At 44.1% G+C, this 19971-nt stretch overlaps 1 protein-coding gene across 1 annotated transcript; it reads right to left on the bottom strand.

The window, feature by feature from the left end:
* Window positions 1-1944: 1944 nt before the first annotated feature.
* Window positions 1945-17334, bottom strand: ANKRD34B (ankyrin repeat domain 34B). The gene is made up of 4 exons (XM_024755723.1): window positions 17259-17334; window positions 16162-16282; window positions 14253-14338; window positions 1945-3511 (listed from the first exon to the last, which is right to left on the bottom strand). The coding sequence occupies exon 4, from the start codon at window positions 3487-3489 to the stop codon at window positions 1945-1947; it is 1545 nt and encodes a 514-aa protein (XP_024611491.1). The 5' UTR covers window positions 3490-3511; window positions 14253-14338; window positions 16162-16282; window positions 17259-17334.
* Window positions 17335-19971: the final 2637 nt, after the last annotated feature.

The following is a 19971-nucleotide window of genomic DNA, read 5'->3' on the forward strand; positions in this document are numbered from 1 at the left end:
AAGTAACATACGTGGCACAATTTCTCTTCAGATTATGTTGAAATATTTATCATTAGTATTTGAGGTAAGTAAAAATCACTGATACCCCAAATGGCATTTAAATCTTTATTGATACCATTTTGTTTATGAACTAATCTAGCTACATATTCTTCCAAACTGTACCCTTACAATGTAAAGCCAAGACCTTTTCTCAATATTAAAACTTGCGAAAAGGGTTACGGTTACCTATAAACATCAGGTACGATTCTAAGTTCTGAATCAAAAAATACTTCTAGTGCAATTAATATTAATGTTTTTCAAAACATTAAATGGAAAACTTACAGTTACTTTTTCAAATAAAAGCCACAAGAAATTAAATAATTACTATGTACATAACAACTTGCTTATATCAAATTGTGAAGAAAAGCATCATGCCAGGTGCTAGGATCTCAAATTAATACACTCAGGTTTTGTACAGTTTGATTTATTCTTTGTTGTAAAACTGCTAGATTGAAATAAGGTCTCTCTATAAACACTATGCTTTGAAATCATATAGATGATATAGTCATTTTATAATATTTTATGGTTCTAGCATGGTATTCATTTACTTTGTTAGAAGTTATTCACAGGTCCTAAATACTAGATGATTGGAATGTCACACAAGGAAATTATCCTAATTATTCTAATTATATAAATGTCTAACAATTATATATCAGAAAAAAATATAGTTTAATATTGACCAAATATTTAATACATTTTGTAATTAAATTTCTACTGGCTTTCTTAATTTTAGCTAACCTAAGATAATCTAATGATCAGTTTTTCGTTTTTACAACCAAAGCAAGCATTTAGTTTCTATTTATGATAAATCCCAAACTTTTTTTTTGGTTGTCTTTAAAAAGACAAGAACACTTTGATTATAAGAAAATGAGAAATGCTTTTTAAATTTTGTATTATCTTGTTATTGGGAACCTATGAATAAGCTTCAAAAAACAATAACAGGAATTAAAGGATATGGAGAAGGAAGAGTTCCATAAATAACATTAAAAAACAAAGAAGGGCTTCCCTGGTGGCGCAGTGGTTGAGAGTCCGCCTGCCGATGCAGGGGATGAGGGTTCGTGCCCCGGTGTGGGAAGATCCCACATGCCGTGGAGCGGCTGGGCCCGTGAGCCATGGCTGCTGAGCCTGCGCATCCGGAGCCTGTGCTCCGCAACGGGAGAGGCCACAACAGTGAGAGGCCCGTGCACAGCGATTAAAAAAAAAAAAAACAAAAAAACAAAACAAAGAAAAGCCAAAAACAGCACAGAAACACTTGGTACAGATTATTACTAGCTTATAAAACTCAGATCTGCCATTTTTGACACTTATTAAGCTGACAACACATATAGCTGCCTCGTCTACTATAATGGCTGACCTTTTAAAATGTTAATTAGGTTGTCACCTACCTGCAGTCAACATTTTTCAAGAATTAGTTCATTCTTTCTTTGTAGCTTAGGCTTATTGATCATAGAACACTTTATAGCTGTTTATGTTTTCTTTTATGCTGTTGGCATCATGGAAAATTACAATCATGAAATGCTTTTTAAAAATTGATTTGAACACAATGTTTCCTAATAAAATATTTGGCAAATCTGAAATTTTTAAAGTTATCTCCAACATATGTGACCTTCTTTCTTTGCTTATTTTTGTTTAAATTAAAAACTTGGACCACATGAAGGTTGTTAAATATTGAAGGTTTTGAAAAAAAGTTTTAATTTTGTTTGAGAGAATTCCCTTAGCAAAAGCTATCTATTATTTGTATATCCACAGTGCCTAATATGATGATACACAGTACATTTTGATACCCCTAACTGTTATGGACTAACCACTTAAAAGATTTAAAAGGATGAACGTTTGAATTTTCTTCTCTAGTTCCATATTTCTCTGGTATAGACATGTGAACAAAACATATTTTCTAGCCATCTCTTAAAAATTAACTAATTGCTTAATTTGTTCTGTTTGCAATGATTGTCTCCTTAACAACATTTTTTTACTTTTGAATTCTTTGGGGAAAATGGGAACTGTTGGCATAAGCATTTTTTGACCACAAGAAAGAAGGCTGGAAATCTTGTTGCTGACATTGATATCTGAGATGGGAGGGTGAGGATTCACATTTAAGGGTGGCAGAAATCCTGGTCTGGTTTGTGTAATGCTGTGATCTAAAGGGAAAGCTCCCGAACCACGCCTTTCTAAAAGGGCATGATTTCTCCTGCTCAGGGGACCTGGTGGGATATTCTCCAACAATTCTTTGGATCCTGACAACAAAGAAGAAGATGGTGAGAGGATCTTTTTCTTTCCTGTAAGTGTTTTGCCATCATCTAAAGTTGCAGGGATGAGACCAGCTGAGAGCTGGGAATCAGAGCTATAGTGATTTGCTCCTGAGTTTCTTTTTTGAACTATACTTCTTAAGGTGGAAGTAAATATTGTCTGGTTAGAGTCTGGGTCCCGGTCAACTGGGATGTCAATGCATTGCTGCTTTCCTTCTGAAAAAACTGATTGATAATTTATTTCCTCATATGACATCTTTCTTGAGCTGGCCTGGTCAAAGGCTCTTAACAAATGTGCAGTGTCTTTTATATCAATACTTTGGTGCCTAGTGATGAATCGCTTGGAAAGTGCCAGCCCATTGGTTTTGTAGGATAATTCTTCCTCTGGAGTAATATCCTGGAGCTCCTCTTGTAAGGAGGCCACTCTGTTCTGGTGCATTAATGAGGGGGGACTCTTGATCCAGTGTGGAGCTTGAGGTAGCTTCGGCCCATTAGGGGCCATGCAAGGCTTCCTCAAGGGGGAGCTTGGGTCCCCCATATCATCACTGCTTCCTGTGGGTTCCAGATCTTTAAAGGCAAAAAGTGTCATTTCAGTTTCAGAAGAATGTGATAGTGGCAATGAGGCTGTTTTTAAGTCTATTTCTGAAGGAGTGGCACAGGTGGCTGGGGAATAACACTCATCCATATCCACAGGAGGCATATTTAAGAACTGTTTGGTAGTGTGCCTGCCACAGGGCGATTTTGCTGTCGTTATGATAATGACCTCTTTCCCTTTTGCCTTGCAAGCACTAAGTAGGACTTTCAGGGTCTCTCTGTCTTCTGAATTTACAGCATAAACAAGGGCCGAGTAACTAGAGTGGTCTTGCAAGCTGAGGTCAGCCCCACTCTCTAGGAGCAAAGAAACAACTTCAGGACCAGCTTTTTCTAAGCAAGCATGCATCAAAGCAGTTTTCCCAGATTTGTCCTGTATGTTGGGATCAGCATTGTTTTCTAATAGGTATTTAACCATTTTGGCTTTACTGATGCTCTGGTGATCAACATGTTTGGTCTTACAAGCAATCATTAAAGGTGTTTCCCCTCGGTCATTGCTCTCATTAATGTAGGCTCCGCCTTCCAGCAAGAGTCTTGTAAGGCGAAGCCGGCTCTGATGGACCGCTTTGATCAGGGAATTTCCATCACTGGAAATTTCTATACCTTCATCCATCTTCAAAAGTCAGAATCAATACCTGGTTAGCAAAGAAGATGAAGAACAAAAGATTAGCCTGAATCAATGTCCCAATTTATATTCATGTTGTTATTCACAATTAATGTCTGAAATATGTATAAAGAAGACATAAATAAGATTGTGTTATTAATATAGAGAAAAATTTAGAAGAGTAACAACATTTAGGGAAGCTTGAACTAAAATTTACTTTCCCAAAATCTTCATTGAATATTTATGACATAACACTAGCCTAGTACTTCTCTAAATCCCACATCAATTAAACAATAATCCACTTAGTTTCCACCTGTGAAAAATATTTTTAAAATAATATTAAAATGCAAATTTAAGCAAAAAAGCCAAAATTCTGTGTAACTGCAACTGAATCAACTAAAATAGAGCATGTTTACGATAGCTTAGTACAAAAACTTCTTAGTATTAATTACTTAAACATGCTTTTCAGTCAAATAATGCAATTAAGATCTAAATTTTCAATTTGAGGGGCATTTCGATGTTTCTTTTAAAGGATGAAAAATATTTGGACTACAAGATGTTAAAATAACTGATATAATGTCTGGAATTCACACTGAGATAGGAATGGTGAGCATGAGATTATGTAGTTTTCTTGATTCCATTACTTAAATTGTCCACTGACTAGGTTATGGGGTTAGCAACATACTATTGAGTTAAATTTTGACAGTTGCTCCAAAAAAGTTTTCTAGGCTAGAAACAAGTGAAGACATATAGACTTTAAAAACATTTTATTATCATTAAAACTGAAAATTATTTGTTTAATTTATTTAAATAATTTAGATTCAGGATTCCCCTGGCAGTCCAATGGTTAGGGCTCTGTGCTCTCACTGCTGAGGGCCTGGGTTCAATCCCTGGTCGGGGAACTAATATCCCACAAGTCATGCGGCATGGCCAATAAATAAATAAATACATAAATAAAAATTTAGATTTAAACTTATTCAACAGATAACTTCATGAGGTGATAAGAATTATGTCTTTATCGAGAGCCAAGGAAATGTTAGTCTTGTAACAGTCCTTAGAGCTGGGGAGAAAAATCAAATAGAAGTTTGTATAACATTTAGATCTATTTCGTTGAATTGTGTAGCTTTGAGAAATCAAGAGGTATTATTTACTCTACTCATTTATTTTTAAAATAAAGAATATGGGACACGGATTTCTATTGTATAGTAGAATAGATAAGGGATCCCCAATCCCCGGGCCACGGACCAGTACCAGTCTGTGCTGTGGCCTGTTAGGAAGCAGGTCGCACAGCAGGAGGTGCGCGGCAGGCAAGCAAGCGAAGCTTCATCTATGTTTACTGCAGCTCCCCATCGCTCACGTTACCGCCTGAGCTCCGCCTCCTGTCAGATGAGCAGCGGCTTTAGATTCTCATAGGAGTGTGAACCTTACTCTGAACTGTGCATGCGAGGGATCTAGGTTGCATGCTCCTTATGAGAATCTAATGCCTGATGATCTGAGGTGGAGCTGAAGCAGTGATGCTAGTGCAGGGGAGCGGCTGCAAATACAGATTATCATTAGCAGAGAGGTTTGACTGCACAGAGACCATAATAAATCAATTGCTTCCAGACTCATATCAAAACCCTATCAGTGAGTGGCAAGTGACAATTAGGCTGCATCTGGTGGCAGGCTTTAAGTCAGAATCTGATACTTATTTCAGTCCATGTGTGGCCCACCCATTATTTTATTTACCACTTCCGTCCGCACCTCTTTCCTGCACTGCACCCTTGTCTCACTCACAGTTTTGGTAAGCCCGCAAGCTAATCCTAGCCAAATTGAGTAAAAAACAAATGTTGCTGGAGAGCTTCTTTGAAGAGGGTAAGAGACACAATGATGGGACAGCAGAAGACTCTTAAGACTGCCAACAAAAAGAAAGCTGCATTTAAAAGAAAATACCAAGAGTCCTACTTAAATTACAGGTTCACTGCAACAGGTGATTCACATTCTTCAAGCCCTCTCTGTATAACATGTGGCGACAGGCTATCCAAGGAAGCCATGAAACCTTCAAAACCACTTTGCCACATGGAGACCAAGCACCCTGCATTAGAAGACAAGCCTTTGGACCTTTTCAAAAGAAAAAAACGTTAACACGAAAAACAGAAGCAATTATTGAAGGCCACCACTTCATCAAATTTGTCTGCACTGAAAGCATCATTCTTAGTGGTTAACGGCATTGCTAAAGCTAAGAAGCCCTTTACTACTAGGGAAGAGTTGATCCTGCCTGCTGCTAAGGACATTTGTCATGAACTTTTAGGAGAGGCTGCAGTTCAAAAGGTGGCACGTGTTCCTCTTTCGGCTAGCACCATAACTAGACGAATTGATGAAATAGCAGAGGATACTGAGGCACAATTGTTAGGCTTAATAAGTCACCGTAGTACGCAATCCAGGTTGACAAGTCTACCGATGTTGACAACAAGGCAACAATGCTTGTTTTTGTGTGATATATTTTTCAGGAGGATGTGCATGATATGTTATGTGTACTTTTTTGCCAACCAACACCACAGCTGCAGAACTATTCAACTCTTTGAATGATTGCATATCAGGAAAACTGAATTGGTCATTTTGTGTTGGCATACGTACAGACAGAGCGGCTGCCATGACTGAACGGCTTTCTGATTTCACTACTCAGGTCAAAGAGGTTGCTTCTGAATGTGAGTCTATGCACTGTGTCATCCCTAGAGAAATGCTGGCTAGCCGAAAAATGTCACATGAACTTAACAACATTTCACAAGATGTGCTTAAAATTATCAACCACAATAAGGTACATGCCCTTAACTCATATGTCTGTTCGCACAGCTCTATGAGGTGATGGACGCAGAGTATACAAGTCTTTTCTTATACACAGAAGTGAGATGGCTTTCTAAAGGTAGATCACTGGCCAGAGTTTTTGAGTTCTGAGAGCCGCTCCAGAGATTTCTTTTAGAAAAACAGCTACCACTGGCAGCACATTTCAGGGACACAGAATGGGTCACAAAACTTGCTTACTTGGGCTTCCCTAGTGGCACAGTGGTTGGGAATCTGCCTTCCAGTGGAGGGGACACGGGTTCGAGCCCTGGTCCAGGAAAATCCCACAAGCTGCAGAGCAACTAAGCCCATGTGCCACAACTACTGAGCCTGCGCTCTACAGCCCATGAGCCACAGCTACTGAGCCCGCGTGCCACAACTACTGAAGCCAGCGTGCCTAGAGCCTGTGCTCCAAAACAAAGAGAAGCCACCGTGATGAGAAACCCTCGCACCGCAACAAAGAGTAGCCCCCGCTTGCTACGACTAGAGAAAGCCCACGCACAGCAACGAAGAGCCAAGACAGCCAAAAAATAAATAAATAAAATAAATAAATTTATTTTAAAAAAACAAAAAAAACTTGCTTACTTGTGTGACGTATTCAACCTGCTCAACGAACTCATTCTGTCACTTCAGGGGAGAATGACAACTGTGTTCAAGTCGGCAGATAAAGTAGCTGCATTCAAAGCCAAAATTATGGAATTATGGGGGCGACAAGCGAACATTAGGATTTTTGACATGTTTCAAACATTAGCAGAGATTTTGAAAGAGACCGAGCCAGGGCCTTCTTTCTCCCAGCTGGTGCATGATCACCCATCTCAGCTTTTAAAAGAGTTTGAGCATTACTTCCCAACCACAAAAGACCCCCAAACTGGGAAGGAATGGATCCGCCACCCATACTGTCAATAAGCCAGGTGAATCGACTTTGTCCAAGCTACAAGAGGATCAACTGCTTGAGATTGCAAGTGACGGTGGCCTTAAAAGTATGCTTGAGACAATGTCAAATCTCCATACGTTCTGGATTAAAGTCAAGGAGGAATATCCTGAGATTGCCACAAAAGCACTGAAAAGCCTGCTTCCGTTTCCAACATCCAATCTTTGTGAAGCGGGGTTTTCTGCAGTGACAGCGACCAAAACGAGATCACGGAGGAGACTGGACATAAGAAACACACTTCGGGTCACTGTCTCCCATCACCCCTGGATGGGACCACGTAGTTGCAGGAAAACAAGCTCAGGGCTCCCACCGATTCTGCATTATGGTGAGTTGTATAATTAGTTCATTATATGTTACAGTGTAATAATGATAGAAATAAAGTACACAATAAATGTAATGCCCTTGAATCATCCCGAAACCATTCCCCACCTACCAGGGTCCGTGGAAAAATTGTCTTCCACGAAACTGGTCCCTGGTGCCAAAAAGGTTGGGGACCGCTGGAATGGATAATAAATATAATGACTTCTTAAAGAAAAGAAGAGATAAAGAGAGCAGAAAGTGAAGAAAAAAGGGAAAGATAGACATGCACATAGAAATTAATTCAATTGTTAAACAGCTGTAAGCTCCTAATATGTGCTGGGCACTGAGCTACAAAGGTATAGGCCTTAGCCCTGAAGAGGTTACATAGCTGTTTGGAAGAGTTACCGTATAAGCAGCTGGTTATGAGTTTACACACAGGCTTTAATGGTTTGAGGATGGAAGGGGCTTCACAGAGGCCAGCCATTTGAGCTAAACCTTGAAGACTGCGAGAGTTTGGCAGGCAGAAAAAGGAGGAAAGGAAAAGTAGAGAACACTCGTTGTGCAAAGATCTAGAGGCTTAAAATAGCACAGTTATTTATCATAAATCAGCCTCTACACCATACTACAACCAAACTTCAGGAAAATATTTTAGCAGATGATTATACTTACGGTGATGTGGCAGAACACGTACGTCTAATTTTGTCCCTTCCTGAAATCCCCTAAAAGTAAAGATTTTTTTTTTTAAAAAACATAAACTCACAAAGATAGCAGGAAAAGGAGAGGAGATGACAAACAACATTTTGGAAGCCAGAAAGCAGATAGGCCAGTGGTAACTGACTGAGCCAACCTGAAAAGGCTGTGCCTCGAGTCATCGGTGGCAGAGTTGAGAACTAAGCCCGTGTACGCTACAAAATCCTTGAAAGAGGCGGCAGTAGGAGGCTCTATAACTAGGGGGTGGAGAGTACAGCTAAATAAGGAGGGCTAGGAGAAGAGCTGTTAGAGAGGCAGTTGGATCCCTACGTCTTGCTCCGGGAAGTGCCGTGGTCCTACCTTGGACCAGCAGAAGCAGCATTACCTGAAACTTGTTAAATATGCAAAATCTCAGGCTCCATCCCAGATCTATTGAGTCAGAGCCTACAGTTCAACTAGATCCCCAGGTGATTTGCATGCACATTGAAGTTTGAGAAGTGCTCCTCCACTCCAAGCCACTAGGAGATAGAAGACTGCCCCTCTCCCACCTCAAAAGATGTCCAGTGGTTTATTCTCCAGAAATGGTGAAACAGAGAGTCTCTGGACTGAGAAACACTAGGCATGTTTGAGGACAAGAAAATAGGAGAATAAGTGATGGTATGTTTACTGACCACTGAGTGAAGGGACTCACAGCCTTCTACCTCAGCTCCAAGAATGATGGCAGCCATATCTTTATCCTTTAGAAGAAAACTGCTATACTCTTCTCTCAAGAATCTGACCTACCAAGGAGAAAATAGTTAAGAGTACTGATCACAGGGATTCCCCAACATGCCACCCAGATCATCCCACAGTGTGGCTTAAAGGTCACTCATGGGGCTTCCCTGGTGGTGCAGTGGTTGAGAGTCTGCCTGCCAATGCAGGGGACATGGGTTCAAGCCCTGGTCTGGGAAGATCCCACATGCCGCGAAGCAACTAGGCCCGTGAGTCACAACTACTGAGCTTGCGCGTCTGGAGCCTGTGCTCCGCAACAAAAGAGGCCGCGATAGTGAGAGGCCCGCGCACCGCGATGAAGAGTGGCCCCCGCTTGCCGCAACTAGAGAAAGCCCACGCACAGAAACGAAGACCCGACACAGCCAAAAATTAAAAAAAAAAAAAGGTCACTCATGTGAAAAAGCTTCACATTAGGTTTTTAATCCAAGCCCTTTAATCATGAGCATGAAAACAAAAAGCCTCTTACATTAAAGACAGAGAGAAGAATAGAAAAATCAACTTGGAGAAGACAGATATTAGTCCGAAAAATAACTTCAAAAACTCATTATCCTCAAAGGGATAAGAAGATGTTGTAACCATGAAACAGTGATAAGAGTCTATTAAAAAGAATATTCAGAGATCATAAAAAGCTCTCAAAAGATAAAAACATGATACAAACTCCAAAACTCAATAGAAGGGTTGAATAATATTGATAAAAATCTCTAACACAGTCAAGCAAAAAGAATAAAGAGGGAAAAAAACAAGAAAATTAGAGGACTAGATCGGGAAATCCAAGATCCAACTAATAGAAGTTCTTGCAAGAGACAATAGTGGGGGTGGAGAAAGGGGTGAGCAGGAGAGGAAATGATGAATAAGATCAAGAAAATTTTTTAGACATGAGGGACATGAGTTCCCAAATTGAAAGGGTCCAAAGAGAACATAGCACAATGGATGAAGACAGACCCTGACCATGGCACATGGTTGTAAATTTCCAGAACACTGAGAACAGAGAAGATTTAGGCAACGGAGGAATATTTTTTAAAATCTGAAGGAAAAATGATTCCCAGATTAGAATTCTCTATCTAGCCAAGCCATCCGTCAAGAATTGGGATACACTCTCAAGAATCTACTGAAGAATATATTCTATCAAGATGAAATGGTGGAACAAGAAAGAAGAAACGAGATCTGGAGATCATCATAGAGGAAAGGCACCGAAAATCCCCAAGAAGATGGTGAGAGGAGATGCCAGGATAATGGATGTGCACAGACATCCTCTCTGAGATCATACTGCCATTTTACCATCTTGTTAACTGAGGACCAAATGCCCAGGTAAGCCTGATCTCAGGTCTTTAAACGACTTGCTTTGTCCTGACCACATCTCTGCTATCCCCTCCATACCCTGCTTTCTGGGGCAGCCATTGGCACTCGTTTCAGCCCTACTCAAATGTTTTACTTTGACCTGCTCTGAGATCTGGGGATAAGTCTTGGTGAGCTTAGGAGGAGAAAGACTCAAAACCCATTGCCTTTGCATATCCACTATCTGCTCTACACTGCAGCCCGCCAGAAGCCCTATCATGGTAAGCCCCATGTTTCCCAGGACTCACTCATGACCTTGCCCAGAGGGGCTCTTGTAAATGCTCAGGAATGCTGAGCTGAACTCAGATCCAGAGACTGTTCAACTTATGTTCTCCTGAGAACTTTTGCCATATATTGTTAATATTGATCTTTCTTTATTCATCTAATTTTGTGCTTTCTACCCAGTTTTCCAAAAATAAACAATTAATTTACTTAAGGATCACATGCAAGTGGAAAACTCAGAAAACAAAAAAGCAAAGGAACGATTTACACAATAGTCAAGACTAAGTTACCTCTTGGTGAGGGCTAAGGAGAACAATGCAATTTGGGAGGGACACACAGAGGCTTTTAAGGTTCAGGTAATGTTCTGTTTCTCAACCTGGGTGGTGTGTATATAGGTGTCCGTTTTATTCTTCTTCTTCAAAGAGTATATATTTCATGTACTCACCTGTATGATATTACTATTCTCTTTTGTAAAGTGGGACATGTACAGAAAAAAGAACATAGCATTTATGTAAGAATGTTTCATAATTAAAATTTATAAAGAGCCATAGTAAGTCTTAGTTTTCACAACATAAATCACTTTTTGTGGTGTTATCAATAGTATTTACGCCTAGACTTTCAAGGAATTTCAGCTAGTCAGCTCCTGATAAGCAGTATTCAAAAGAATATACTGATTCGTTTCCACTTTAGTTTCATTCATGATGTTAAGCAAAGAACAACCACTAGATATACACATCCATAAATATAATAAAAGTTAACACACGAAATACATGATTTTTGTCCCCCGTGCAACATTCTAAAAAAGCTATTCCAGAGCCAGACACACCTGCAACTCAGCAACCTAGGAATTTAGGGCTGGTTGACAGATTGGGTCCCACCTGAGGTTTATTCTGAACGCGAAACATCTGCAAAGGGCTCACATGAGACAGTGATCACAAAAGAAACCTTCTTTTAGCATTTTTCGTATACAAATAGGTTTAATAAAGCAAAGAGACTTATAGAAACAAGCTGGAACGTAATATAAAATATAGAACTGCCATTCAAGAAGAGATAACAGGGCTTCCCTGGTGGCGCAGTGGTTGAGAGTCCGCCTGCCGTTGCAGGGGACGTGGGTTCGTGCCCCGGTCTGGGAGGATCCCGCATGCCGCGGAGCAGCTGGGCCTGTGAGCCATGGCCGCTGGGCCTGCCCGTCTGGAGCCTGTGCTCCGCAATGGGAGAGGCCACAGCGGTGAGAGGCCCGCATACCGCAAAAAAAAAAAAGAAGAGATAACAGTATCAATCATGTAAAAGCACCTTTGACCAAAAGTAGCATTTGATAAACAGATATTCAAATGAGAACCAGTTGCCAGTTACCAGATTTCAATATTAAACTTTCATATAGCTTCTAGTATGCGGGCCAATGTTGTTTTAAAAAAAAGTCTTAAAAGAATCTTTTGGAAAGACATTCAAACCTTTTCACTTATCCTCATGTAAAGATCTTTCTCCACAGTGCTAAACCCGGCCACTTCCTGCCATAACTTTCCCTCCCACACTCGGCATCAGGAGGTTCTGGGAGAAAAAGGGGGGCTGGCTGCGATGCCTGAGGGGGGCAGTGGCCCCGCTCTGGTCCTGTGGAAAGGGAGGGTGCTATGGGCTCCAGGGCCTCAGGGAAGCTGGGCAGTGACACCACTAGCCAGTGGCAACTAGCGAATATATCTACCGTGAGGCCGTAGGCAGACCTCGCCCCTTAGTACCGCAGGGCTGTCAAGCACAAACAACACAGGCTTACGCTTTGCTCATTATAAAGACTTCTAAGGTCCACTGGATGGCTCACTTTTTAAATTGTTCACATTTAATAGAGCAATTCTGAATTGTTTAAGCATTAAATTTTTCAGAAAAGAACGTTATCAGGTACTTTATCTTCCATGTGTATACATGTTAGGTTTCCTGGTGTCTCATTTTGTAATCGGTACTTTATTGGAATAATCCCCTTGTCTTCATGCCTTCACCCTCTTTCAGTCCATTCTCTTATCTCACCTCACCCATTCGCACGTCAAAAATGCCCATATTGAAGTTGATTTATTTACTCTTCATAGAGGTAAGCCCCACCTGGGATGAAAATCACCTCTCTAGCCTACAATGATCCTAGTTCAGAAATGTGCCCGCCTTCTGTGTCCTCCTGTGAAACATCCTTACTGGGCACCTAGTGCTAATACTGTATTAACATTCAGTCAGACTCATAATCTAGCTTATAAATGATTCCCCAGTTCCGTTACACCTTCCAAACAGAGAGCAGTTCAACTGGAGAAAGTCTGAAAGTCAGGTAGACCCAGATTTCCATCCTGACTCTCCTAATTACTAGCTGTATGCCCTGGTCAAATCTCTCAGCCTTTCAGAGTCTTGAGTTCCCCATCTGTGGAAGACAATCATGAAACACTCGTCCCCTGGGGGCTGGTAATGAAATCAGACAACATCTAGAAAAAGACTTTCCTGTTGTGCCTTCATACTCACTGTGTTCTCCTTTTTAAATTTTTTTTTTTTTTTTGCGGTACGCGGGCCTCTCACTGTTGTGGCCTCTCCCATTGCAGAGCACAGGCTCCAGACGCGCACGCTCCGCGGCCATGGCTCACGGGCCCAGCCGCTCCTCGGCATGTGTGATCCTCCCGGACCGGGGCACGAACCCGTGTCCCCTGCATCGGCCGGCGGACTCTCAGCCACTGCGCCACCAGGGAAGCCCTTCTTTTTAAAATTTTTATCTCAGAATTTAGCCATCTTTTAGTTTTATCATGTCTCTAATCCACAGACTATTTAAATAACATAAAATATTTAAAATGTTTTTTTAGAATCTGTAAATAATGGTTTGTAAATATAAATGGAACCTAATAAGTGAACTATGGAAAAAGATATCCTTTAAGTGCATTTTCCTTATAAGTTCCAAATACAATAATTTCTGCATTATTATAAGATGTTAATTATTAAACAGCTGGATAAATTGCTTTTGATTTTAAAATTAGAATGTCTTTAACTTTGCTTGTAATTCATCATGGCATATTGCTCTACTCTTTTAGTGCCTCTCTCCATCTCCCAAGGCCCCACTAAAATTACAGTTTAGTTATTTTTTTTTAAAAGATATCTATTCTGAAGAACACAGAAAACTGGAAGAGAGATATCATCAGATGAACAATTTCAAACAAGCTGTGGAGACAGAGGTGGGTGGTGGTGTGGTAAACTGCCTTAGCATAGCAGAGGCTACAACATAAAGCCCCCGGGAGGTGGCCCCCACGAGAAGGAAGCCAGCTTACCCACAGGACCCTGGAAGCTTAGGACATGGAGGTTCCAAACGACACCAAAAGTGGCAATGAGGCACGGGGCTGAACATTACAGGATGGTTGGATAGAACAACCGGACCCCCAGAACTTTACCCCACCCCAAGTAGACAACCACTCTCTTAGGCAAGAAAACAAAGATTCATTCTCTGAACAGATTGATCAGGTAGGCTCCAACCTTGGAAGCCGTGTGCTGAAAACAAGAGAAAGTGAGTCTACAGGCTGACTGGTGAAATTCCTAGCTACCACGGGACTGGAAGGCAGGAAAAAGAAGTAAAAAGCACTGGATCTTAGAATTATGAACCCTATTAAAAATATCTGTCGATAAATGAAGCAATTCAAACCATAACTACATTCACCCCTCCAGACACCCACTCTACATGGAAATAGAAAGTTACCTGAAAACATTATTCAAAATTTCATACTTCACTTATGTCTTTTCTCTCCCTGGACGAGTTTTCTGTCAGCCAGCTGTCAGTTCCTACTGAAGGAAATCAAAGCTAATCACAGCTACATAAATACCTATAATTTGTTCCACACATCTCTCCCATTTGGAGTCTAGTTTTTTAATTCCTTGTTGAGAAAGACATCCCCACAGTGTTTGTGCAGTTAATCATATTTCACTGATTATGACTCTGCAAAGTGTCTGGAGTGGATTCTGTGCACGGCAATCCAGTGTGGGGTGTGTGTGTGTGTGTGTGTGCAGGAAGCAGTCTACCCTGCAAGGACTGCTGCGGTTGGTAAGGCTGCAGCACTCACCTGGTCTGCCCCATTCTGTGCAGATGAGGTGGCTGAGGAGGGAAAGGTACTCTTTCTCTTACTCACCTGCTTGCCAGGACTTAACTAGACGTTCCTGTGTCCCTTCTCTTATGTCTCCTTGCTTCTTACAAAGTAGGGTTCTGTTTTGAGTACCTAATTTGTGTGGTATCTAACACGGCAGTGCCACGTGGGCCGAGGTGCTTTAAAAGCTATCTTGGAGATGATAGGCTTGGTGTTTCCTGTGACTTTTTCTCCCCAAGCCACCCCCAGTTTTCCTGTCATTCAGAAAGAAATTTTATTTTCCTCTGAGCCTCTTACTCCACCTCCAGATAGGATGTATGCTCCCTCCCAAAAAGTTACTTATCTGGCCATGGTGGGGCAGGGCAGCAAGGGGGTGGAAATCAACAAATGGGTTTCAAGTTCAAAGTTCAGCCCCTCACCTTTGCCCCAGGATGCCCTGTCTTTGTGCTGCCCACAAGGGGACCAGAGGAGGCAGCAGACTGTGTATCAAAGCCTGGGGCTCTGTCTCCTCCCAAGTTACCGGCTCTTGAGAAGCTGTTCCTTTGAGCTTCTGTTTCCTCATTCTTAAAGTGGGGATAATACCTACTTTACTGAAGATGACTGTGAGGATCTTAGAAGATCCTAATATATTTGCCAGCTAGGAATTCAACAATGTCAGGTTCTAAACATATTATCACTAAACGTGAATGCTCTGGGCTAATGGGGTCTGAGAATGGGGGCTAATGTGCCTATACCAACAGGTTCTCCACCTTCTGTGGGCATAAGATCACATGGTGAGTTTGTTAATAAGATTCCAGGCTCCACTCCCAATAGGGGGTGCCTCCCGTGCACGCTCGGAAAGAATCTGTGACAAACTCTTCATTCTTCATTCCAGTCCCACCACCTATTAGCTATCAATTCCTGCCTCAGGCTCCCACCAAGCTGTCTCCGTCATCACCTCCAGGCCACCTGATGCTCAACTCTCCCGCACAGGAGTGAAGGGCAGAGACGCCTGCCACGCCTAGAGAGGGGCAAAGGGAGCCCACAGGCTCAGAGAAGAGTACAGCCTTGAGTTAGAACAGGTCAGGTACTGGAGGTCTGCTGTCCTACCCTTCCCAGACGGGTCTGAGAAAAGTCCAGAGTTGTAGTGGGCAGCCCAGGCCAGGATGCGGAGGCCAGCTGCACCTGGAACGAGGCAAGCCTGCCCGCCACAAGCAAGATATATGTCTTCTCCCCATGCAAGGAAAGGGTCAGAGCCAGAACAAAAGATGCAGCTGAGACTGTCCCAGTAAACATAGTGGCTTGCCAGGAAAAGTGTTCTCTGGCACCAGCTTGAAAGAAATATTTAGAAACTGCCCAAGAGGGAGGAGTAGCTGGTGAGGTTTGCTGTCTTTCCCACACGTACCCAAAAGGGCTGGTTACTTCTAGTTGATTCAGCTGTCCCCCAGGGCCCTGGGGCTGGGCCCTGGGGGAGCTGCACTCCCACATGTCTCTGAGACACACACCCCCCTTCCCAGCGCACACACATAAAGACACGCCGACCTATACCTCCAAGTCTCAGGGAACCAAGGTGATGGGATTTCTAGCCTGCTGAGGATTCTGGCAGCGTCTTCACAGTCCTCACTGGCTCAGCTTTTCCTGAGAGCGGGGAGGGAGCGAGCCCGAGGTGCTGTCGGAGAAGGGCAAAGGAAGGTGACTGGGGCGACAGCATCGGGACACCGATGGGGGCGGGGTGCGCGTTTCGTCGCCTCGTCTCGGAGCCAAGGCACAGCTGGAGGGCTGAGGCGATCACCATCCACGAGAAGGGGTTCAGCCCAGAGCCGCTGCGGAGCGGTCCCCACACCTCCCGCCCGGAGGACACGGCCCTTCTTTGGGAAATAGCACGCCCGATGGGAGCAGCCATTGCCCCCATGCTGGGGCAGGCGCACCTCTGGACCCCAGTTCTCCGACAAAGGGACTGAGGTCCTGGTGCCAAAGCTCTGCGCCCCCAACAGCTCCGGGGACCCGGCTGCCCGCACCTGTGTGGCTCGCATTTGTGGAGGCAGTGGCTGCAAACGGCTCCGTAGCCCCCTCTGGCCCGCACCCCGCGCCCAGCCTGCACCTGCCGCCGCCAAGCGGCCGGAGACACCTGCGGAGACACGTCCAAGTCCGTCCCTCCGACCCGCGCGCTCTTGCGGCCGAGCGCGCGCCGCTCCCGCTGCGGCGCGGACTCGCGCCCGCGAGCCCCCTGCCCCGGATCCTCTCAGACATCCCGCGGCCGCGGGCTACCCTCATCACGTCTCCAGCCCTGCAAGGCCGAGAAGGAGGCGAAACCCGCATGCCGGCGGGGTCCAAGACCGCGCCGCCGCAAAGCCCGAGCCAAGAACCGGCGGGAATTGCGCGAGGCGCGAGAATGGGCTCCGTGGAGCGCGACCGGAATGGTGGGGCAGAGTCTCTGGACAGGGCCCTGCACCCCGAAGGCCTTTAGTGGGCGCCAGGTCTCTGCAGAGTCAGGGTGTGCGGGAGGTGCCGGCTCCCAGGGCCTGAGCTTACCGGGCGGGGCGCACGGAGGCCGCTGGGCCCGGGCTGCGACCTCCTCCCAGCAGCCAACACGCAAACCAAAGTTTCCCTAAGTAGGGCTCGCACAGCCAGGGCCTCACACTGACCTGGGACGCGCTGTCGAGTCGGCGGAGTGCCTCCCGCCTCCCCGGTTTCGCTTGGACGCTCCGTGCCTGTGGCCCCGGGGCGCCGTCCGGGCTGGGATGTGGTCTTCGGCGACTCCTCGGCGGCTAGAGTCGCAGATCCCGGTAGGTGCCGCCGTATCCCCAACCCCCACTCGGCGGAGAGATGCGGGCGTCTGAGCCCGAGCGGCGAAGCGTCGTAGCGGGGTCCAGGAGGCGCGCACCTCGCCAGACGCCCGGGCTGCACGGCGTTTCCGTTGGGAGTGACGCGCCGGTTCGCGGCTGTGCTGCAGGTGTGGGCGGCGGCCTTGGGGGCCAAAGTGTGGCCTCTGAAGCCCCGCCTTCTGTCCCCACGAGTATCCGCCCTCCCCCCATTCCCACACCCCACAGGCCACCGCGCTTTGGCCTGAGCGACTTGGCCCAGAGCAAGGGCGGCAGCGTCTCTCCTACAGCAGGGCGTCAGCCACCCCTCTATAACGGCCCTTAGTCCCCCAGCCCGTCTACATTTGCATCCCGCCCCCCCCGCAGTTCATATCCACCAGGCTGGTCCGTGTGTCTGTCCCCTACGGGTCTCTCTTCCCCCTTCCCGTCCCTGTACCCTGTTTTGGTAAAGCCAGAGCCTCACTTCAGGTTGAGGCATTCGTGGGAGCAGCCGTTCTTCTTTTGTTTTGATGAGTTTGTAACTTCATTATACTATTATTAAAATATTAATACATATTAAAATTCCACAACGTATATTTTATGTATTAAACTCCACTGTGGAATTAAGGAGAGATGAAATTAAGAAGCAGCAATGATTTTAACTCATTTATAAGGGATCATCTGGTGGAGAAAAGACTATGACCTTTTGTTGTTGTTCAGACGATGTCAATTTAAAATAATTTGTAGTTTTGACTTCTCAAAGGGGGAAAGTACACTTATCTCTGAGCAGGCTTCCTTTACTTAGGAAAATAATCTGCTAAATTTGGCCCTTTAGTAAGTATATGTTAAGCAAGTTCACAGGTCATTTTAACCCAGAGTTGGTCTCTACAGACGTGGAATCTTAGATCTGGGTTGACCATTGCCCACATCCGTTTGTTTGGGAAGGTCGGAGATTCACAGGAGGGGATTGGGCAAATTTGCATGAAGGCACCGGTCTCCTTTCCCCCATTAAAAAAGTTTTTAATAATGTGTAGTAGATGTTTAATAGGTGCACATTTCACAATTTCAACGATTTTGCTCAAACTGAAGCATCGTTAAGATCAAGAGACAGAATATTACCAGCTCTCCAGAAGACTGTCTCATATTTCTTCCTTCCAGGAGGCAGAGTAGTGGCTTCAACTAGCCTAGATTACTTTGGCTTGTATTTGCACTTTATAGCAATTGAATCATACAGAATATACTCTGTTTCTGGCTTCTCTCACTCAACCTTCTGTTGAAGAGGTGCGTACTGTCTATGGATTTAGCTTGTTCATTCTTTTTGCTGTATAGTATTCCACTGTGTGAATGTACCTGGATTTACTCATTTTATTACTGATATGCATTGGGGTAATTCTCAGGTTTGGGACATTACAAATAATGCTGCTAGGAACATTATAGCAGATGTCTTTGGTGAACATGTACACACATTTCTGTTGGGTACGTACCTAGGAGTGGAATTGTGAGTCATGAAGTAGGCATATGTTCAGCTTCTGCAGATTATTGCCAAACAGTTTTTCAAAGTAAATGATCTAATTTTCACTCCTATTTAATTAGTTTCTTATTGCTGCTTGTAACAAATTACCACAAGCTTAGCTTAAAACAACACAAGTTTATTCTCTTACAGTTCTGGAGGTCATATCTAAACTGGGTTTTACATGACTAAAAGTGTTGGCAGGGCTGAGTTACTTCTGGAGGTTCTAAAGGATAATCCATTTCATTGCCTTTTGCAGTTTCTAGAGGCTGCCTCCATTCCTTGGCTGGTAGCCCCTTATTCCCTTCATATCTCAGGGTCTCTCTCTCTCAACTCTGCTTCTGTTGTCACATGTCTTTGTGTCTCTCTGCTTCCTTCTATCCTCTTGCTTCACTCTCATAAGGACCTTTGTGATTATACTGGGCCCACTCAGATAATCCAGAATAATCTCCTATGTCAAGATCCTTAGTTTAATCACATCTTGCAAAGTTCCTTTTGTAACATATCCATAGATTCCAGGGATTAGAATATGAACCTCTTTGGGGAGGGCATTATTCAGCCTACTACACCTGTCATCCGGGTATTGGAACATGTTGGATGGATGGAGAGAGGCTGGACTGGGGACAAAAAGGACAATGAAGCCCTGGGATACAGTTCACCTGGAGGATTAGTTCTGTTGACTTGGGTGCTGTGACAGGGCTCATAGGCAGGAGAGGGAGGCTGATGCTGGAACATAACAATCCTGGCACCACCAACACATCTGAGGCAAGAGGCTTTCATATAGGGAATGAGAGTGCAGGTCAGTTTGGGCCTGGGCACCTTGCTGAGTGAAACGTTAGGGAAGGCAGACTCTCCTTTGTGGGAGTTGGGAATAACAAGAAGACAATGGAGAACGGATCAGATTTTGCACTGTTGGCAAGGTCCTCTCAGTGGACAGTACCCCCAGCCCATGTCATGTCCCTATCCATCCTCCAGGCCCTGGGGACTGACCTGTTTCGGGGCTGATGGTGGAACTGTGGGGACTGACTTCCCACAAAAGTGAGGTGA

Source organism: Neophocaena asiaeorientalis, unplaced genomic scaffold (assembly GCF_003031525.2).
Source record: "Neophocaena asiaeorientalis asiaeorientalis breed wild unplaced genomic scaffold, Neophocaena_asiaeorientalis_V1.1 scaffold37, whole genome shotgun sequence".
Classification (NCBI taxonomy): Eukaryota; Metazoa; Chordata; class Mammalia; order Artiodactyla; family Phocoenidae; genus Neophocaena; species Neophocaena asiaeorientalis.